This window comes from Chelonoidis abingdonii, chromosome 15 (assembly GCF_003597395.2).
Source record: "Chelonoidis abingdonii isolate Lonesome George chromosome 15, CheloAbing_2.0, whole genome shotgun sequence".
In the NCBI taxonomy this organism is placed as follows: Eukaryota; Metazoa; Chordata; order Testudines; family Testudinidae; genus Chelonoidis; species Chelonoidis abingdonii.
The window spans coordinates 33,077,997-33,101,499 of record NC_133783.1 but is presented as its reverse complement, the minus strand read 5'-3'; the positions used below and the strand labels follow the sequence as shown (position 1 = coordinate 33,101,499).

General features: G+C 37.3%; 1 protein-coding gene across 5 annotated transcripts in view; it reads right to left on the bottom strand.

Moving 5' to 3' along the window:
- Positions 1 to 1,354: 1,354 nt before the first annotated feature.
- The window catches only part of TNKS2 (tankyrase 2), a 56,687-nt gene continuing 34,538 nt past the window's right edge, over positions 1,355 to 23,503 (bottom strand). For 3 of the 5 annotated variants that reach the window (XM_032793095.2, XM_032793097.2, XM_032793098.2), the window contains exons 17-27: positions 20,976 to 21,085; positions 20,124 to 20,312; positions 19,030 to 19,282; positions 17,999 to 18,081; positions 17,132 to 17,252; positions 14,169 to 14,266; positions 12,856 to 12,930; positions 11,023 to 11,128; positions 6,149 to 6,335; positions 3,917 to 4,073; positions 1,355 to 3,592 (exon numbers count right to left, since the gene is read on the bottom strand). In XM_032793095.2, the coding sequence (XP_032648986.1) occupies positions 3,530 to 3,592; positions 3,917 to 4,073; positions 6,149 to 6,335; positions 11,023 to 11,128; positions 12,856 to 12,930; positions 14,169 to 14,266; positions 17,132 to 17,252; positions 17,999 to 18,081; positions 19,030 to 19,282; positions 20,124 to 20,312; positions 20,976 to 21,085 (1,442 nt within the window). In that variant the 3' untranslated portion in view covers positions 1,355 to 3,529. The remainder of the gene's footprint in view (positions 3,593 to 3,916; positions 4,074 to 6,148; positions 6,336 to 11,022; positions 11,129 to 12,855; positions 12,931 to 14,168; positions 14,267 to 17,131; positions 17,253 to 17,998; positions 18,082 to 19,029; positions 19,283 to 20,123; positions 20,313 to 20,975; positions 21,086 to 23,503) is intronic. The other 2 variants (XM_075072691.1, XM_032793099.2) reach the window with 2 other exon arrangements.

Here is a 23,503-nt window from a genome sequence, read left to right as displayed (position 1 = left end):
CCGGCTGCAGTACAGGGAACTTAGGGAAGTGGGGAGCTGACAGGGGGTTGCCGGTCCACCCTGGTTACAAGCCCCCACCAGTTAGCTGCAACAGGTTGCTCTTCCTGCAAGCAGTGGACAAGGCAGGCAGCTGCCAAACAATGTCAGAAGGGAGCATTGCACAACTTTAAATGAGCATGTTCCCATATTGATCAGCAACATAAAAACGAAACGTTAACCAGGACGACAAAGTGAGGAGTATTTAAAAAATAATGTTATATGTAAACAGAGTCACAGGTTAGAGTTGTTTTATATCGGGGTAGGCAACCTATGGCACGGGTGCCAAAGGCGGCAAGCAAGCACATTTTCAGTGGCACTCACACTGCCTGGGTCCTGGCCACCAGTCCGGTGGGCAAGGGGTCTGCATTTTAATTTAATTTTAAATGAAGCTTCTTAAACATTTTAAAAGCCTTACCTACTTTACATACAACAATAGTTTAGTTACATATTATAGACTTATAGAAAGAGACCTTCTAAAAACATTAAAATGTATTACTGGCACGCGAAACCTTCAATTAGAGTGAATAAATGAAGATTTGGCATACCACCTCTGAAAGGCTGCTGATCCCTGTTTTATGTATTTATTAAATACCTAGATTTATTAGATGCTTTTGAAAATCTCACCTTAGTTTTTCAAGAGCACAAGTCCCAAAGAAAGTCAATGGAACTCGTGCTCTTATGTCGCTTTTGAAAATTCCACATTACAGTCTTAGTAAAGATTTACATTCCTGCCCTCTAGTGGCCATAACTGTTCACCACCACCTTATAAGAATAGCCATCTTTGTGTTTGGAAAGCACCTACCACATTAGTGTCTGCTACTGGAATAAAAATATATTTTCAGTGTTAAGCTAACTGATCCAAGCAATGCTCTCTGCCTTTACTCATTTAGATAAAATGTGCTCTGAAACACCTGTACAGTAAAGGATATGCAATTGTTTTGGATTCCTGGATTTGAAGATTATTATAGGTTTTACAAAACTGCCTCAAACAATCAGGCAGATTATTCCTTTTCAACCTTGACCATTTTTTCGACCAGCCGATAGTGTTTTAAGTGCAGAACTCTAAAAGTAAAATCTTTGTTTAATTCTTCTCTCTTGTACCAAAAGATGTTGAGTAGAATTTTTTCTTCAATATCAAGCTGCAAATTACTCCAATACTCCACTCTTTTCATCTATTAAGAACTTTTCCATATTCCGAACTAAATTATGTTCTACTATAATCAGTTTATTGTAATGATAATCTGCATTCTTGTACTCAAAAAGGTTGATCAATTTACTTGCAATATGCCTGTAATTACTACCATGCTACCAGAAAACCAGTGAATTTAAATTTATTCAGTGTTAAATGGGTATGGAATGTGGTACAATACATGTAAGACACTTCAAGATTAGTAAAGCAGACCTAATTGCACAAGAGATAAATATTTCACCTCAAAAGTCAAGACTATCAAACCATTACAATTTCCACCTTCAGAATGCAAGGAATATCATGCAAAAACTAAACCAGACAAAAACATTGTGGTGCCATTTAAATGCTATCTTACCACAATATTTTACAAGACATTAAGTAATCGTTCATAGAGAATGAAATATTTTAGCAATGAAACTAAAATATCAATGTTTTAATCATATTTACCAGATTTTGCATGACCACGAGTTCCAGCATTACACTAAACCAAGGAGTGGGCAACATTCTGGGAAAAAATACCTTAAATTAAAGCACCTTTTATTCACTGTCAATATTGCTTTCTGCAAGAGTTAGCTTTTATGATCTTATGTATTACTTAGATTCCTCACATAATTTTGTACTTTTCAGTACACTTACTCACGTACAGAATAATTACATCACCACATCAGCAAGACAATTTCGTAGTCTTGACTAATTATTACATTTAAAACCATGTTACAGTCATATGACCTGCAAACAAATTAACTTATGGGGCAGAGTCCTAGATGTAAAAATACAGCCAATTAAAATATGCTCTTATTCAGTTTAAAATTAAACCCATGGTATCAACTATATTTTGTCTGCATTATATTTATATTTTTAAATATGTAGGTAAAAATTGCAGATGGAGTAAAAATATAGAATGCAGATGAACTATGATGGGGTGAACAAGAGGGCAGTGCATTCATTTATCTGTAATGTTCCTTGATCAGGTGGTTTATCTCCTTTCCTCCTGTATCCCCCAAGAGATAGTCACGGGGCAACTGTAGCCAATAGCTGCGAAGCTCTTTCGGCTCATGCACAAGTGTTTTATCTATCAAACTAATGCAACAGACTCGGATCCTACAATCCTATCAATTTCATTCAGCACAAAGCACTGCAGCAGCAAACTTCAATTACTGCTGAAGCTACCAGCCTGAGCATAAACAAGGAGGAAACATAAACAGAAAGAGACAGGAATGGCCTAAAGATGTCCACCTCATAATGTTTATATTCTGTGAGCCACCCACAAGTTACATGGACTAACCATGATGTGCCAGAAAATAAATCAATTTATTCACTCTCACTATACATTATGTATTCAACTTCCTTGGGTTAATTTAAAGTGTTAGGGACTTAACTAGAAAGACCTCCTTGAAGTAAAGTTTCCACCTACATTCAAGGAAAATCATTTATTAGCCATAATTCACAGGATCTAATAGCCTTGAAATAAGACTACTGATTAACTACAGATCTAGTCCAATACAAAATTCTAGAAGACAATTTCATGACGATAAAATGTGAAATTCTGGTAAACAGGCGGCAAAATACTTCAACAACCAAATGGAGTCTCCTACTTTCATAGGCCATGAATCTCTGGAATGCATATTTTGTAAATAAAATCACAGGAGTATCTTTTGAATAACTGTTCAAGCATTGTATAATTCTAAACTGGTTAATTAAAATCAAATTTATTCTCCCCCTTCCCAAAAGACAAATCCTGGAATCAAAGTCTTCTCCTGTTTATCGTGTATGATGAAACATAAGATGAACAATGCAACATTTGGAAAAAATACTTTTTACAAGGTTGCAGTTCTAAAACACTTATATTACAAAGCAATGTAAATAAATATCATGCTAGTACAAAAGCTCTTATTTACAGTTTTACAAATGAAATTGTATTCAGTGTAAATGCAGTGTTTTAAAGAACACAGTATAAGTAAAATGAATTCCTGTGTGGAATATTATAGTTTCTGCTAGATTTCAATGTAGTATTATATAAAAAGCATAGTTCAAATTAATTTATGCTTATAATTTAGTACAGACAAACCCAGTTTACCTGGAATGGTATCTGTTAAAGTGCTGAAAAAGAGGAAGTTTTTGAAATTTTAGAAAACATACTGTACATTATTAAAGCTTTATCAAGTCAAAATGTTAGATTTTTTCACATTTCTACCACAATGCCTGCGGATAAAACATTTTCATCAATTCAGCGTAATTTAGAAGATATTAGGTATTGGTATCTTCATGTTCAGATCTGTTGATTTCCAAAAGCAATCTGTCTCAAGCTTCCATGGTGGCTTCAGGTTTCATAATCTGGTAAGTAATCAAATATTCTGGATAAGCCTGAAAGGCAAATGATTCAGTAAAGTTAATTTTCATAGCAAATTCAGAACACACATTTTACAGGATTTCTTGCAATCTGAGCAAAAGGTGGAACATGTATGTCATGGAGACGGGAGAGCAAAATATCTGCCAGAAGTTTTCAGTAAATAAGGACCTGTGATTCTCAACTTTAAAAACTTAGGTTTTATTTATATGCACTGAAAGACAAACCCCAATAAATCCAGAGAAGAGGCTCAGCGTCAATGGCATACCAGTGAAAAATGGCATTTGGGCTTCTTAAAATTAAGTATATTTTGACAAGAAAACAAAAAAACACCCCAGTACCTGTTCTCCTCTGTATATGACGTACTCTGCTAAAGCTAGTCCATTTACACTAGGTCGACCAGTAACTGAATGATGTCCTGGAGGAGAATGAGCCATTTTCATTGCACTGAACTGCAGGAAAGACTTGCCCAATGTTACACGGCAAAACAGCAACTGCCTATAGTAAAGAAAAACTTTTACAGCCAAAAATGTTTGGAAAGTAGGAAAAACATTTCTTGGTCATTCAAAAGCTCTATTCACAGAGAGAACGTAACTTTAAACCACTTCAGTCATTTTTCATATTCCACAAATTCTGAAGTTTTATCCATAATGTTATGTTCCCCTTTTTCAGTCCTGGTTCCTTTCCCCAACCTCCAGAGATTTTTCTGACTACATACAATGCATGTTATATTAATCGTTTGTGGAAATAGAATATTTAATAGTGAACTCAAAGACTGTCACCTCAGTTCTTTATTTTTTGGCAAAGTATATGTCACTCAGACAAACAGATGAAGTCTATATAAAGTATGTAGTAGTTCCTAACACTAAAATTTATGTATCTATCCCAGAGAAGGAAGCCATATTCAAACTATTACCAGGGCCAACTACAAACAGATTTACTACAAACCCTAGCTCAAATTAGACCCACCACGTAGCAGAATTTGTCAGTATATTAGATGTGGTTGCTTTTTTGTTTTATAAAAAGGGATACAAGGACACATATTTCCTTATGTATCGCCAATTGTTATCTAAATACTTGGATAAAAATGTAATTATGCTTTACCGCTGAAGTTCGTATACTTGATTTCAACGTCCTTGGACATTTGCTTTCGGTGGCACAACCAGCAACAGTACAGACTATAAAAAGAGGAACCACCAGTGTTCCCACATACTTCTGGAAGGGATGGTCAGGAAACCTACAGCTAAGTTGGGAAAAGGGTGTGTGCAACAGAGAGGACCAAAGACTAGGAAGACTGAATTTCCTGTTTCCTCCCCAAAGGAAGGTGGCTCCTGTGGCAGCACAGCTCTTAATACACTCTAAACAAAAATGCATTTGCTGACCAGTTGACAAATGAGCCAGTCAAGGTGGCAGCTCATATAGCTCGAATGACATTTCTCTTTGTTCTGTCCAGGAAACAGCAACTGCTCAAGCGGAGTAAGTCCAGGAAAGGAGTCTCAGCAGCTTTGTAGGTCAACTAAATACTGAAGCCAGTTTGTTGGGCTGTGCTCACTCAAGACACTTCTTGCCCTTTTTCAAACCTTTCACATAGAGCAAGTAATAAGTCCCTCTTATCTGATCTGTTGATGGGAATCCTGAGTCCTCCTCAAATCTAAACAGTGCCATACCTTTCTCTTCTTTGGCTGGGGCTATCAAAGAAGCTTGGAGAGTCTTGCCTTGCTTCAAATGAAAAGGGCACAAGTCTTAGGAAGGAAACTGAAGCAAGTCCCAACTACCACTTTGGAAGCCAGTGGGAACTGGCTGCAATTTCATCACCATTTCTGGTTGAAGTGACAGCCAACGGGAACACTGTACAGTGAGAAAGCTTAAGTCTGCTGAGCTGAGAGGTTTCAAAAGGAAGTGCTAAGTTTCTAAAGCAAGAGATTTAAGTTCCAAGGGGAAACCAGAGACACACATGAAGAATGCTTTTAGAAACCCAGAAACTCGTGGGAAGGGAAGTTCTACAAATCTACCTTGCGCTTCCTCAGAGCAGTAAGGATCAAGGTCTGAACCTACAAGGTGGGGTCAAACATTACTGAACTCATCTTGAAAGAAATACAGGATCATAATCTCGACGCATCTAGTGGACACCTCCCCTGCCATGAACCACGTAAATATGGAAGTACTGTGCTCTTCCAGAAGTCTCCTTGTTTGTGTACTGTCCAGCAGAAAAATAATTATTGATCAATTTTTACTGTATCTTTCATACTTTTAAAAATCTCTAGCAAATCCTCTCTTCATTTCCAGGCTACACAATTCTGGGTTTTGGGATCTGAAAGGAGGTGAGTCTTACAATGTCTTTAACTATCTCCATTGCCCCTCCCTGGCTCTTAAGTTTGCACTACAGCTTTAAAAGGTGGCAACCAAAACTCATAGTGGTACTATCTGTTTTAACTGTTAGTTCATAGGGAGACATCTCTACTGAGCTATAGTCTTTCTTCAAAGACTCTGCTGGGGACTTGACTGCCTCCAACACAGGCTGCACTTGAAAATTCAGATTTCTTGGTATGAATGATTCAAGTATTGTAACTTACCTGTGGCAAACATAACAAGATCTATCTTTGTGAACTGGGCATCCAGTGCCACCTCCAATTCCGTATACATACTGATTGCTTTTGGAAGAGTTTTCAGCAAAATATATACCAGCTCCAAACATTCCACCTATGTATGCATGTCTCTCATCAAAACCTTTATGAATGATTGCATTCACAAATGGGGAACCTAGAAGTAAATTAATAAGGAAAAACATTTAAATTAATCACCTACAGTTTTCAGATAATCATTAATTATTAAATCATTTCAAGAGCCTATTGATTGTTGTATCGCCCCTGCCAAAAAACCCTAAGATTTACCAGTAAAGTTACCTTTTGTTTAAATAGATACATTTTCAACAAATCAGAGCAACTACGTGATGCAGTATCAGTCTGCCACAGCAAACACTTTAATATCCACTGTATTACAGCAGTATGCACTTTTACATTCACAAAATATTAGACATCTAGGGACAATTCCTGACCTGTCTTTACAGGGAAAGCTGCACAGGTACTGAATATCCTTTCTGTAGAGCTTAGGTCTACAAGTTTCCCTGGAGGACTGGCAACCCAAGTGTGAATTATGGTGCAGCACTTTGGTGCACACTGCTATTCACACTAGGAGAGTGCACCAAAGTGCTGCAACATAAAACTACCATATAGATACTATGGGCACAAACTAAAAGGATCCTAGTTCACATTAATGTAGACTACTCGGGGTACTTACAGTGCAGCACTTCGGTGTGCACTGCTTTTCACTCCCCTGTAGTCTAGCCTGCATGGCAACGTAGAGAAACTCACAAATTCTGTTTCTTTCCAACACTGAGGATGCACTAGAGCTGCAGAGCTTCCTTCAACCCTAAGGCTGTAGTAGCTGCACAGCAGCTCTCCTTGCATTCAACAACTGAGGGTAAGGAGAAGGAATCTTAAAAGTACACCTCTACCCCGATATAACACAAATTTGGATATAATGCAGTAAAGCAGTGATTGGATGGGGGGGATGGGTGCTGCTGCACTCTCCGGCGGATCAAAGCAAGTTCAATATAATGTGGTTTCACCTATAACATAGTAAGATTTTTTGGCTCCTGAGGACAGCGTTATATCAGGGTAGAGGTGTATAGAAATGTAGGGCTGGTAAGGAGGTTGAGAAGTCATCCAGTCTAGCCCCTTGTGCTGAGGCAGGACCAAATTAACCTTGACCATCCCTGATAGGTGTTCGTCCAACATGTTCTTAAAAAAACACAATAGGGATTCCTCAACCTCTCTTGTAAGCTTATTTCAGAACTTATCTGCCCTTATAGTTAGAAAGTTTTTCCTAATTGCTAACCTAAATCTCCCCTGCTGCAGATTAAGCCCAATACTTCTTGTCCTACCTTTAGTGGACATGGAGAACTGATCACCATACTCTTTGTAACAGCCCTTAACCTATCTGAAGACATCTCAGGTCCCTTCTCGAGTTCTGTTCTCAAGACTAAACATACCAAAGTTTTTTAACCTTTCTTCACAGGTCAGGTTTTCTAAACCTTTTATCATTTCTGTTACTCTACTCTGGATTTATTTGGCCACAACTTTTCTAAAGTGTGGCACCCAGTACTCCATTTGAGGCCTTACTAGTGCCAAGTAGAGTGGGATAATTATGTTTCATGTCTTACATATAACACACCTTTTAATATATTCCAGACTGATATTAGCCCTTTTTGAGACTACATCATATCGTTGACTCTTATTTCATTTTGTGATTCATTATAACCTCCTGATGCTTTTCAGCAATACTACCACCTCACCAGTCATTCCCATTTTGTCGTTGTGCATTTGACTTTTCCTTGCTAAGTGAAGTATTTTCTACTTGTCTTTATTGAATTTCACCTTGTTGATTTCAGACAAAATCTAATTTGTCAAGGTAGTTTTGAATTCTAATCCTATCCTCCAAAGTGCTTGCAACTCCTCCTAACTTGGTATAATCCAAAAATTTCACAAGCATACCCTCTACCCTGTCAAACAAGTCATTCAAAATACTTAACACTACTGGACACAGCACTGGCCCTTGTGGCACGCCACTAGATATGGCTTCCCAGTTTGGCAATGAACCATCGATAAGTACTCTGAGTACTGTCTTTCAGCCAGTTGTGCACCCACCTACTTGTAATTTCATCTAGACCACATTTCCTTAGTTTGCTTATGAGATCATCATGGGAACTGTGTCAAAACTCTTACTAAAAATCAAGATATATCATGTTCACTGCTTCTCCCCACCCACTACGCCAGTAACTCTGTCAAGAAAAGAAATTAGATTGGTTTGGCATGTTTTTTTTCTTGACAAATTCCTCACTATTCCTTATCACCCTATTATCCTCTAGTGCTTACAAACTGATTGTTTAATAATTTGTTCCAGTACGTTCCCGAGTATTGAGGTTAGACTGACAAGTCTGATTCCCCAAGTCCTCTTTGTCCCCCTTTTTAAAGATAGGTACTAGTACGTATGCCCTTCTCCAGTCCTCTGGAGTGCTCCATGAATTCTCAAAGATAATTGCTAAATCATTCCAAGACTACTTCAACTAGTTCCTTAAGTACCCTAGGATGAATTTCATCAGGACCCGCTGACTTGAATACATCTAATTCAGAGGTTCAGGAACAATTTGAACTAAACTGTAAACCCTATATATGATGGAAACCACTTCAAGTCAGGGACTGCGGCAGTGTTCCCTATGACCTGATTTATGTAAATATTTTTTAACCACTTCTGCCTCTGCAAAGCAATGTTTAGTTATTTGAGCTGGGTATTGATCATAAAATTTAATATTAAGTTACCCATTCAACCTGGAAGGTGCTCTGCATTGCAGCACTTATCTTTAGAGAGATCAGACATATCCAGTTTCACAAAGATGCTCCTTTTTACTAAAAAGGTTTTTAAAATTACATGTAAATATAAAGCTAGTTATAGGATTATTAGACTGTTTTGTTCAGAGAGGAGATGAACAAGAGAGGACATGACAGAATTGAGACTTATGTAAAATAAAAATGTTATACTGAAAGTACATCAAAAACTCTTATTTACCTTCTGTGTAATAAAAGAACAAGGAGACGTGAAACAGAAATAGATAATGAAAAATAATAGCCTTTTTTTTTTAAATACACAAACTCATTATTAACTTGTGGAACCATCACAAGATATCACTGAGGTTAAGAGGTTAGCAGGATTAAAAAAGGGGAACATGTATGTAAACATCCATTATCACTTTAGAGAGATACAGAATTTGTAAGGGATATAAGTGCTCATGCTTCAGCACATAATCCAACCACTATCTGACCAGGTTAGGAAGAACTTCCCCTACAGATGGGTTATACCCTTAAAGGGTTGCCTGCACCTTACTCTGGGCTGATACTGACCATTTTCAGAGACAGAATAGCAAACCACTGGTCTGATCTAGTATGATAATTTCTATGTTATTATTATGCCCATCCAAAGCCTATATAAAAGAAACACTGAAGTTACACTGTTAAGCACTCAGCTGGGAAATGACAACATTGCATCATCAGCAGTTGACCCCTTTGTATGTAAGCAAGACCATGATCTTTAATTACAAGATCATATATTATTTGTCAGCTATGTCACATTTTTCTACATGGTTTAGATATACATGGTTGGAATCTTATATGTGTATGCCAGAATTCATTAAAAGATTTTATATGACAAATATACAACTATTCTTACACAACACACTACTGTTGAAGTATAACAGGAGTGACAGCAAAGGTTTGTTGGCATATATAAATCATAAGTCTGTCACCAAGGTAGTGTTGTAGTTTCTTTCTGATCCCAAGTTATAGTTAAGGCAGACTGTGCTACTAGTTGGGGAAAAATTGCAGACTACATGGCTACAGACAGTTATCTTCTCTGAGGAATTTAATTATGTAAAAAAAAAAATTCTGTCAAAAATATGGAAGACCATTATGATTATAAAAATAGCTTACATTTACAAGAATGAAAATATCTAAGATACCATACAAACATGTATATTTGTGGTTATAGAAGAAAATGTTAAATTGTATTAGAGAAAGTCTGCAATCATGTAACTATCATAATGCATATCCACAAGGGGCAGAATTAAGGTTGGACACGCAATCTTAATTCACATTCTGAATTTTGATTAGTCTGAACTATTTTTTTTCCAAATAAAAAAAAAATCCAAGATGCTTACAACGGACACCACTGGACCACCTTATCCCACCAAATTCTAAGCTCTGCAGTAAGGAGCTGTGCAGGTTTTACTTCAGTGAATGTGCAGCTGAGTTTCTTACTATGCAGCTAACTTAGCCATTTAGTGAGTCACTGTGCATATGCAGGGGACAGTTTTCAATAGGTTATAACTGTCGAATCAAAACTTAATTTCATTGGAGCTTAAGACGACACTTTTGAACAAGGGCTAACATGCCAAATGTAAAATCCATCTTGGTCAGAGTTGGTAAAACAAATTGTAAGAAAGCTTCCTCACTCCTACCCCCTTCAAACTGAACCTGCTGACCTGTTTTTCTATTTTTGATCACACTAAATAACCCCCACCCCCAAATCCATACTTCTCTTTGGGCAAAGACAGAGCAGGAAATTTTAAGCAAAAAAAGCAAGGGGTTCAAAATTATAAGGCAACTGAAAATGGCAATTAGAATAAATATAACTATAGTTGTCACCTCTGTGATAATATGCAATATTGGTAATAGGCTTTATCAAAATTATGAAAAACTTAACTCTGATTTACATTTTTATTTCCAGTTGTTAATTATATAGCATATTTACCTAAATTTTTGGCACCAACAAAAATATTCCCACCAAGATTAACAGTACTGATAATGGAAGAAAATGTAAATTTCAAAGTTCTTACCATGAAACAGCATCCTTTCATTAGCATGGTTATGATTTTCTTCAGAAACTTCTTTCCTCCTGTGAGTGTATCTTTCCCAGAGTTTTTTGTTACACACTTTTTGAATCTGAAATAATTAAATCAGAATTCAAAAATTTTATTTTGAAGACAAGACCTTCCAATTTTTTGCTTTATCATTTGACAGACATTTTGATGCACAATGGGTATATGACAATAGATCCACTCCAAAACTGGGAACATTTAGTCAAATTTCTAGAGAAGAAATGAGATTATCTCCCTCAGAGTCTGAGGAATTCAATTCAATTCTTCTTCTAGCATGATATAATGAGTAAAATCATCATCACCATAAACCTAAGTTAACCAAGCTATTCTGTTCTAAACCACTGTTCAGTGATCTCTCTATAAAGTTCTTAGACTGACATTTATCAGGCTTAGTCACAACTGAAGACTTTTTTAGACTCCAACCCCCAGTCCATCCAAACTTTGATAAAATAATTCTCTCTCCATTCAAAGAACTGCTAACCCCCTTTTTTAGATTTCTTTACTGGCTTCCTCACTTTCCACATTAATTCAAGCTGCTTATCACCACCTTCAAGACTCTGCACCACCACTCCATCTCTGTTCTCAGTCTCATTCTAAATCCTGCCCTTCCAGTCCTGGTGGATAAAAACGGATCATTTTTTCAAAACAAATCTGATTTTTAAAATTTAAATTAAATACATTTCTCTTTTTAAAAACAGATTTAAAATTTAATTTTAAATAATTACAATCTATATTAAGGCCCTACCTTACTATAAATAATTACAACTATTTAAATAAATAAAGTAATATGATGCATCAGTGAGCCCTCCTTAAATCTTAATGAGTTAAGGATGATGCTTTTTAAATTATATATAGAATCAGGGAAACACATCTTTAAATTTTGAGTTCAACTAAAGTTTTCTAAATATATCATAATGCCCACATTCTGCATTACATAGCTATATTATTTTCAATCATTACAAGGGCTGAATTGCCCCTAGAAACTGCAGACAGGAAATGACTATCCCATACATGAGAGATGCTAGGCTGCAGGCAGGAGAGAAGCAGATCTACTAATTCTAAAAGCCTGCAGGACAAGGGATCAGATTTTAAACACCTAAAAATGCAGATTGGCACCTTGTGGGGCTTTCGAAAACACTTAAGCAGATTAGGTGCCTAATACCGACTGATTTCCACACCAATGATTTCAATAGGAGTCAGGGATCTAATTTTCACAGTCACTTCTAAAAAAGATGCAAATAGGCACCTTGGAATTAACTGCCAAAATCCTTTTGAAAATCTGATGCATAGTGACTAGAAATAATCTGCCAATTCACTAACTACAGTTAGTACTTCCTTTGTTTAATAAACTTTATTTTTAGAAGCAAAACATGTTTTAATAAGCTTACTTTTTTATCTTATGTATCCAGCACATTTAAAGGTAGCTTTATTTAACTAAAAAATGGCGTTTTTATGCATTTTAATAGATTTCCAATTTCCATCCAAATGCAGCTTGACAGATGTCTCAAATATAAAATTATCTTCTAGTAAATAAGAAATGATCATTTTCTAACATAATAAAATATAAAAATTAAGAATCAGAACAAACGTACATTGAGCTATATAATTGCTTAAATAAGTGTGTAGACATAGTGTATTCTCCTGGTTAGCAAAAGGAAGCATCAAAATTAATGTAAAGTCTATATTTAGCAGCAAATCTACGTATTTTAATAGTCACACCAACCAATGAAAATGAACCGAAGGGTTGAGCGCATAACTATCATTTAAGAACTACAAAAATGTGAATGGTACCTTCAGAAAATTGTATTTGTTGAACACTCCACCAGCATGCCCACCATCTCTGTGCTCTCGGACTGTACTCTGCATCTGAAGAATAAGAGTTGTAAGGCTGTACATTTTGGACAAATATTCCAATATTCTTTGTAATAATCAAAGCAGTTGATTCTATTCTTAAAAACAGAAGACACCGATTAGCTAAAAATTAGCACTGGATCCTCATCACAACAGGTTTTGTGATTTTTCTACACAAGTTCAAAGATTCTGAATACTTTGTGGAACATGCAGTGCTAGTTCTTAATTTACACTCTTTAACTGATCACATCTACTTAGAATCACATGCTGTGCAATTATTGAAATACTGGGCAGAAAATAGAGAAAGAATTGATTAGAAACTGGGTCTGTTATATGTAGGGAAATGACTGTAGTGAAGATTTCCATGCTGCAGAAATAATTTAACGTCAGATGGAGATGCATAACTAGAAGGAATGACATTAAGAGAGACAAAGAGTCTTGTCACTTACACTTTGGGCTGGAGTAGTAATTTCTAGCTCAAGACGACACAAATATGGTAGCTTTGCTTGAGTGAATGGACTAAAAACAGACATGCAACCACACGAGTAAGAGCAATGGAAGGGGCTAACTGCTTGAGTACGTACCTAGTGCCTTGGATTGATACACAGCCTGCCGCGGAGGCTACACTTACATTTTTAATATGCCAGTTCAATTAAAGATAGTGCTGGTATGTCTCCTCAAGCTGGAAATTATACCTCCAACTTGAAGTGCAGACATACAGTAGAACCTCAGAGATATGAACACCAGAGTTACGGACTGACCGGTCAATTGAACACCATGTGAAACTGGAAGTAACCAATCAGGCAGCAGCAGAGACAAAAAAAATTTAAAATAAAAGCAAATACTGTAGTGTGCCTGTATTGCATCTTAAAGGTAGACACATCTGGGCTGCCTGTCCCCACCCTTAGCCCTAACTTCACCCCAACACGCAGGGGGAACCTGGAACCTGGCCTGGAGCGTGAACTGCTGGAGTCGGAGCTGCATTTTGTTCAGAGTTATGGACAATCTCCATTCCCGAGGTGTCCATTACTCTGAGGTTCTATTGTATGCTAAGCTGTGGACATGTCAAGCATGGATTATAACAGTGGGACAGCACTGACAAAGGAAAAATGGAATAAGTGTCTTGATGCAAGCCTTAATCCATTACGTTTAGTAGTATTTGAGTCTTATATTAATAGTCTACCGGAACTCATGTGTCTACCCATAAGTGACAATGCTAAAAAGAATTTGAGATGCTAGGCAGCAAAACATACCTCCTCCTCCACTGACTGAAATTCCTTATCATCAGGAGAGAGATCTATAAGAATTGTTCCACTACCAGAAGTATTCAAAGTGAGGTATGGGTTAAGACCTATAAATACAATGAACGCACATATTTCAGACGCAGAGAACAAAAATTAAAAACACCGGCATAGCGCCATTTCCCAGGAATGAAAAGGTGGAAGATCCCATATAGAGACAAAGGTAAAGAAAAGGGGAACATCTGTGATTTTAAAGTTATATTAACTTTCAGTTTAAGTCTCACTTAAGTAGTTTAAAGTTTTAGTTTTTTTAAAACATATTTTGATTTGCCTTTGTAATTATGCTTCTCTGAAGATATCATGCAGGATACTCATTTCTTGGCCTCAGCTTCCTAGCTAAACACAGGCAGAAACAAATGGCAGTAGTGGTGGCCAGGGCCATAAGCCAACTTCCCTCATCCCCACAAGTGATTGTGAACTACTTGAGACCTCTGCCATCCCTGAAACATTTCAGTCAGTCAGTTCCTACCTGAGTCCCAAGTAAAGGATCCCTAAAGTAATAGGCCTGTCACCTAACATTTTACAGAAAAATCATGCTTCAGAAGCAGAAAAACTTAAAGCACAGGTATCTGTGACTTAAACAGAGCCCATCCAAACTCAGGGGGGTGGGAGCGGGGGGGAAGAGAGAGAGAGAATGCGTGTCTTCTACAAGACTTCTTTTCCCATCTACCAATAAGATTTCTCACATTGAGCATCAGAGCACCTGGTCAAATACATCAGGCAAGTGTCACTCTTCTCTGAGTCACATCCTGAGCCATAAGGTTGATGTATTTCTGGTGGGGCTGCCACAGAATCTCATTATCTATGGGGTCAGGATAAGACAACGTAGTTCAGCATGAAATCCAAAGACTGAAACAATGGTTGCAACCAGACTCTGTGCAGAAGGCACCAAAACCTGCTGGTGATGAGATCAGGGCTTCACACACAGAAGAGAGCTGACTGTTGAAGCATAAGCTCTGACCTCTGCATAAGAATTCTTTGACTGTGCCGAGATCTACTTTGGGTTTCTTACAGTATTTACTACCTTCGTCTGCAAGTGTTTCTGGCTCAGATTATGCTGCAGAGCAGTAAGAGAACTTTAAGGCAGTTTCCAAACCCAGGAAGCCAAAGTTTGATGCTGGCTATCCTCAGGACCCTCTCTGCTGAAAGCTCCAAATACACCAAGAAACCACTACAGCTTGATATGGTGGCCAACACCAATTCTGATAATGCCAAGAATTCTGAATGAGTTGGCAAATAAATGGCAATCATTTATAGGATTTAAGAACTCTGGGCATCCCAGCAATGCTTTCTGCCAGGAGCCCATGATGTTTGAATAGTCAGCAAACACTTGACTAGGGGTTTCCCTCTGGAACTCTCTGCTGGGAGCCTATGCTCATTGATCTGTGGCTGGAACCTAGCAAATTATATAGAAGTGTCTGGAGGCAAGACACTTTGACTTAACAAGAAAAGCATCAAAATGAAGCTCCAAAAAGAAAATTCTAGTTAACCCTGAAACAATGGGTCCACTGTATCCAGGGAAGAGTGCAAATGCACTAAAGCACCAGAACACTGAGGCAAAGCACAGAGACCAGAGGAAAGCTCCACAGCTTGAGTGTTAAATCAAATGAGGCGAGGCAAAGCTTTGAAATATTCAGGTAAGGAGTTGAACATCTAGAGATGACAATGCTAAGGCTTTTCAAGGCAAAAGAGCTGAAAATCTCTAAAGAACCTGCACAAACTGCAAGACCACGACTCTAGGGACCACTCAGTGTTCTTTGGTTAGAGTGTTTGACTGCAAATTCAAAGATAACAGATGAGACCCAACTGGAAAGCAAGGACACTGTATAAAATGATACTTGCAGCAGTGTAAAACTACACTGGAAACAGGAACAGACTGGCAGCTGAAGAGATACTCCCACCCAGAACACCTTCACTGATGGCAATTAAGAAGCAACTGACTGTTCAAGGGACAGCTAATGAAGCTCCAGGGAGATACCTGAACATGATGAAGTGGTTGTTTTGTGGCCCTGATTACTACTGCTGCTCTTAAGGGCCAAAAAAACCTTTAGAGTGTGGGGAGTTCTGCCTGTTTTATACTAGAGTTCAGATCTGGGAGTGAGAATCCACAGATGGCGTCTAGAAAAAAATATCCAACCAATTCTAACTAATATTATTCCATTTCTATGAAATGTAGTGAGACAATAGTAGCCAATGTTTCAATATAAACAGAATCAATACAGTGTGCTCTTTATGTTTTTCTTCAGCTGTAGTCCAACAAAACATGTTATTTCTATGATTGTGCTGTCATCAACAATGGTGCAAAATAAAGAGGTTTTTATCATAAAACTCAGCACAAGTTGAAGTTGTTAAACAAAGCAGCAATGCTAATTTCAGCTCCCCTGGAAAGATACCAACTATTTTTTTAAAAAGAAAAATATTTAAAAACGTCAGTTATCCTTTTGGGAAAAAGGACACAGCCCGTGTCACTCAGTAAATAATAATTCACTTTTCAATCTGTATTGTGATAGCAAATAAGAACCCCAGTCACTGACCAGAACCCCACTGTGTAGGTACAAATAGAACAAAGGAATAGTCCCTGTCCCAAAACACTTACAATCAAAGTTCTCTAAATCTACAATCCAACTAATGAAAGTAAACGTGGACAATGACCATGATAAAGCAGTCAAACATTAAAGACAACTGAATGCTGGTGTTCATGATCATTTATACCACTAGTGAACGCTTCTCACACAAGCTTCAGTTGAAAAAGACAGTGTATATTGCCAGTAAGCACAATTTTACATTTTGTTGTATAAAGCACTGCATTATCAGCTCTTTCTAATAAGAGATGATTTGGAACAAAACTGGTAAAGTTTATAAAAATTAACTCTATATTAAAGCAGTGCCACTTCAATAATTTGATAAAAATATACCTTGCTGTCCAGAGATCAGTCTCTCAACTCCTTTAATGATTTTATGCCTATGTCCATAAGCATTGATCCCAATTTCCTTTAACTCTTTGTGGCCCATTTCAACCAATACATCCAGTGTTATCTAGAGCAAAGCACAATATAATTTGTTTAGATTACTGTATACATTTTAATAAAAATTTCATGACAAATATTTCATTAGAAAGGATCAACAACCACCTCAAAAATAAAATTTATGACAATTTAGTTAGGTTATAAAACAGAGTGGTGTACAGATATGCAGCCCCTGGAGACCTGTATATTATGCAGCAGAAGAAAAATCAGGGAAGTTTTAAAACAAGCCGTAGTTATAAAGGAAGCCATAAAACAAGTGAAGATATTTTATAAAGTATATTAAATTAAAGTTAGATTAATGGTAACAAGAGTCACATTCTGAATGTTCTAATGTAACAGTTCATCCTTGGCTTTGTGTCTACTGTCTTCCCTAGCATGAAATTTTGCTTTTGAACAACATAAAACATGCTACAAGTCATAGCAGAATTGCTGTCATCTTCCCCATTTTTTTGTTCATCATTTTGCATGACCCTACCCAAAAAAATAGGCCAGTGGTACTGCAAGAGTCACTTCCCTGACTGGGGAATTTCACTTTCAGAATATATTACCAAGCTAACAGAATAGTCTACACCTTCATAATTACTACACATAATTTCATGATATTCACTTCCTATTGATTTCATCACCTGTGCTAAGATAACAGAAACAGGAACTTAATCTGTTGGTCTTAAATTACAAGTACTATTTTTCCTCCTACTTCAAAAAGGAACCCACTGGTAGAGTTTTCTAACCCAATATTTGTATACAGCTACTCACTTGCTCTCTCTCAAATACGTCAATCAGATGTTCAAGTCCAAGATTCCTCACAAACTGATTTATGCTAAAATCTACACCAGGAACTGAATATAAAGAAGAATATATTAGATAATATGAATGTGAAAATATCTTAAACACAGTATAATCCATACCTACACTTCTGCAATAAGGGGAAATACAAGAATTTTTAAGTATCAGAGGGGTAGCTGTGTTAGTCTGGATCTGTAAAAGCAGCAAAGAGTCCTGTGGCACCTTATAGACTAACAGACGTATTGGAGCATGAGCTTTCGTGGGTGAATACCCCCTTCGTCACATGCATCCGAGGAAGTGGGTATTCACCCACGAAAGCTCATGCTCCAATACGTCTGTTAGTCTATAAGGTGCCACAGGACTCTTTGCTGCTTTTAAAGAATTTTTAAGAGAGTTGGTAACATTAAGAAAAATATTTAAGTTATGATTAAGACACAATTATATATTACTGTTTCTGGTGGCACCAAGAACACACTAGGTTCTTAATAAAAATAGAAATACATGGTCCTGGCCTCCAAAACAAGTAAGTGTTGAGCTACTAGTACTGCATATTTAAGCAATGAACAGAAGTTATCAAAGCAACCTTGTTCATAAATTATCAGTCTTGCAAATCTTTTAGAACCTGTGATACCATTTCATTGTGTATAAGACCATTCCAATACATATTTATTTGATTTCTATTTAAAACCTGATTTATCAGTAAGAGTCTATCTGGAAAAAATGCCTGAAGACCCTTGCCCAAGAGTTAAAATTTTTGTTCTTTTGGCTATCTGGTCCTTATCAAGCCACAGTTGGAAACAGAGATAACAGAAGGCGAAGGTGGTTAATGCATAAATTGAAAATTCTAGTAAGAGCTGAAGAGTACCCACAAAACTCACTAAATTAGATAAAAATACTGAAAAAGAAAAAAAATTTTCAACAAAATCATGCTTTATTTAACTTTATTTATACAAACTGCTCAAGAGTCATTAATTCACATCTACAATTAGAATATGCCTCACCTTCCTTTTTCTCTAAAACAGCTGCTCCCTCTGCACCATTTGTACCAACAACTGAAGGGAGTTCAGAAAAGCTACCAGATAAGTTGTCAAGGCTACTGGCAGCAGACAGATTGGATGGGCTGGATGGAACGGAAGACAGGGAATCAGCCGTAGGTCCGGTGGTTTGAGATACATTTATAACCTGAGGTTTATAACAAGATGGCAACGCTGAAGGAGGCATAGCAGCTGTCAACAGCGCATTAACATCATCTGCCTAAATATCAAAAGACAGTTTATTAAAATGGAGGAAGCCTTCCATGCAAAGTTATTTTCTGGAATAAAGGTAATACTTGAGAAAATTAAGCCCAAAGCCATAGCGAACAAATATGTAAGTATAATACAAACATTTCAACCAATTAAAAAGCAATCTTTCATTTAAACAAGATTTAAACAAAACATAACTTAAACAATGTTTTTTAAAAAAAACATGTTCTAAATTAAAAGTGCAATAGATGAATGTTTTGATATTTGTAACTTTTTTCCAGATAAACACAAGGTCAAACAAAACTCATTACTAATTTACTTTAGAAACAAGAAATCCCAATTTGAAGCAAGAGGATCCATTCAGCATTACTCTGAAAATGTGAAGCTTTTGATTGTATTATAATACTCTAGAACAAAACCTTAAAAAAGCCTGATTAAGTTGTATAAAATTAGAAGGTTTTAATAAAGTTAGACTAAATTTCACCTCTAACGCAGTTTTTTGAGGTCAAATATATTAGCCAGTAAAACAGGTAGATCAAGTACTCAAAGTAAAATTAAAAATCGATAAATGTCAATTCTGGAAGAAATCAATGTTTGTTTTCTTTCTCCATCAGGCAGTCAGAAGCACTTTGCAGCAATCTTGCGCAAGAGAACAGAGAAAAGACGTATCCGGTGTACTAGCTTGCATAACCAAACATGCACAAACACCCAAGAAACCAGAGTTTATAAATTGTGCACTAACTCCAAATTTGTACTTTGAATAAAAGTGTCTAAGAGCACCTTATATAAACCAGGCGAGCAACCACTAGCTGCAGCTAAGCACAAATTTCTCAAAAGATCCCATCACTTACGGTGACCAGGTCTAATGGTGTTTGTCCTTCCTGGTTTTTCAGAGTAGGATCAGCTCCATGTGCCAGTAACAAGGCACAAAGCTGTGTCCTTCCTTTCTGGGCTGCTTCATGCAAAGGTGTGAAAGCCCATTTGTCCGTAGCATTCACACACGCATTATACTTTATAAGTAAAGCTGCTACATCTACGTGCTGGAAAATAAAATATCCTGTTACATTCCAAGATGGTAGTTTAATAATTCTGAGAGTTTCGGTACATTAAATCAACCCTTTTTTGTAACTTCATTCTGGATTTTCCTAGAATAGATCAAAAATAAACACTAACAAAACAGAAGAGACTATTCTGAACTATAATGTACCTGTGTATAATTAAGTCATTTTCTTCCGTAAAACAGAAATAGACCAAACCAGAATCCCAAATACAAACTCTTTTGAATTTAAGGAGAGCTTATTTCCTGCTCTGGGTTCACAGATGTCTGAAATCTCACAAGATCACCCACAGAACCGTAAGTGAAATCTTTACTAGTGAAATTCTACTAGTATGCGCACGTGAAAACCAGTTTTACAGGACATCTTTTAGGCTGCTTGTTTTTACAACAGTTTTTGAATGACATTTCTCAACATAATTCCCAATAGTGATTTTACAAATTTAAAATCTTCACTTCTGCAATAGTCAGTTGAATTTGATCTACAGTTATAATTTAAGTAATTCCAAATAAGGTGATATTATAACACAATGACAAAAGCTTTTTAGAGATTGTCAGGCACACAATTAATGCCAATAAAAGCATCATAGCACAACTTTTTACAGACGTTTGAATTTGTTCCAAAAGATAGTAAGTTAGAGATTCTTACCCCATAAGATGCAGCATTATGTAGAGGAATCAACCCTCCTTTATCCTGTGCATTCACATCAGCTCCATGCTGTAACAGGTACTCTGCAACCTCCAAATTGTTGTAACCAGCTAACAGGCAGTTAAGGAAGGAAGAAAAAAACTGTCACCAGAATAATTAAATAAAAAAAAATTTTTTTAAATCACATCTGAGAGAAAAAAAGTCTGCAAATAAATAGCCAAACTGTGCTATGCTGTGTGAAACCATTTACTAAAGCTATGGAACAAATTAATCCCATGTATTCAATTCCACAATAAATGTCACTTAATCAATTTGCAAAGAGAACTCCAGTGCTATATGTTTTTTTTTTAATATTTCAAATGTTTAAGCAAGCACATACTCTGATTTAACATCTTTACTTGAAAATAAAGGTGTTAACTATCTGCACCTAGACATTTGGCATTGAGTATTTTGATTTTCCAAAATAAAAATTAATGGATTTCAAAATAGCAGTGATTTTGGAAAATCTAAATTCTCCATTTACCAAGAGTTATATTTCTAATGGAGTGAGCAATTAAATAGAAAACTTCAGGTAAGCATTTTCATTCCGATAAACAAGAAAATTCTACTTCCGTTCCTCTGATAAAACAGCCCACTTTTATGCCACCCATCTCTGTTTCTGTTCTCCAGCAAGTTTTCTTCCACCTTCCTTCACCTCTTCTACTGAATCCCACCGAGCTGTCAACCCCTTGCAATCTGTTCTGCTGGCCCCACATTAGCAAAGTCACTGTACTGACAGGGTATCAACTACATGTCCTCTCCTCTTGCTGGTGCCTGGTTTTAAGGAGAAATTGGGGAGGCAAGGCAAGCAGGAAGGGTACCTGTCAATAAGGACATTCCTCATTACAGGTGAGAATCCTGATTTGGTGTCTCTCACTAAAAACTCTCTAGATTTGACAAAATCAGGTTAGCAGTTCAGGTTACTACAGATAACAACATACCTGACACCAAACCAAAAAGGCAAAATAAAGAAAAGTTAAGCCTTCTATTCCTTTGCCAACAGACAGTTAAGCAGCATACTTTTTTACACTGTGCTTTTGTGTTGCATATAGCAAACAATTATCTAATAAAACTTGTACATTTACCTCCCAGTTTTTTAAAAAAAGGGAATGTTTAAGCATTAGCTGTAACATCCCCATGCAAATCCACACAAGCCCTGCTTTTCTCTTCACCCCTTTGTCCCTTGGAATGGCAGCCTGTAACAGTCTGGGGCCAATGAACCTGTCACAGGAGATCCTCCTGAGGTAAACCATAAGATGTTTATAGGATGCAGAGGCTAGCACAGTAAGAAAGCTTGGAGCTCAGCTTGCCAGGAGTTTGCCTGCCAGTTCTGCCTCATCCTGTAGAGTCTAGGGGCTGTGACATTAAGAAGAGGACAAATGGAGATTGCTGTGTAGGGGTTTGAGGGAGGGTAACAGAAACTATGCTGTCAAATACAACCATTCAAAAATAATGAGATTGGCTTAAATATAATACAATTTAGAAACAAATTACATTTTTGTTTGCCTACTTATTTTTGAGCCTTTAGATGTAAGTCACCCACCCCTAAATTGGGTATGATCATTTCGGATTCAAAGGTCAATTTTAAAGGGACAAAAGTGCCAATCTCTCTTTTGCCTGCTTAGAGAAGACTCCACTTATCTAGCTGCCACTCGGTCCTTCTCCCCATCACTATCCTGCTTCTCCCTCCTGGTCTTCCCTGTCCCACTCACATTCTTCCCCCATGCTACCTATGTCTCATGTCTTCCATCTGCTTCCTTAATATTTGCTCTCCCTATCTCCCCAGTTTACTGTTCCTCATATTCTCCTTCCTGCCTCTATTTCCTTATACTTCTCCCAACTTGCCCTTCTTGTCTTCCCTCCCATATTCACCTGCTTCTCACAGTGCTCTCGTCTGCTTCTTTGGCAGAATAGAGAGCCACCATCTTCACTGAGGGCAGCTACATTTCACTAGCTTTGCAAAGAGCAGCCTAAATTTCTTCATGAATAGGCTGTATAGAAACGGTGACGATCTTAACTGATGGCAACCTATAGGCTCAATTCCGCTGAAAATAATACAAAACACCTACCCAGCCAGTGTTAGTTCCAGTCCCACCCTAGGGCAGAAATGTGGAAAAGGTTTCAAGGCATGTTGCTGCCATGAGAAGAGGAGGAATTCTGAGTAAGGAGATAAATAGGAATGAGTGGCAGGGAGGAGAAACAGGCTGGGGGACTCAGGTGAAGGGTTGGGAGTTACATGAGATGGGAGGGTAGGGATACTGGGAAGGGGAACATTGAGAAGAACGGTAAGGAGACAGGAAGAGGAGCAAGGGCACCTGCCAGCCCCACATTCTTGCTTCCCAATGTGTGCACCATAATCTGGAAGGGCTATTTCTCCTTGGAGGTCTGTGTCTCTCTCCTTACCTGCGCATACGTGCCAGAAATGGGGAGACCGCTGCCCATATGTGGGGGTTTGGCCTCCCCTCATGTGAGCTGGGATAAGGGTGTGG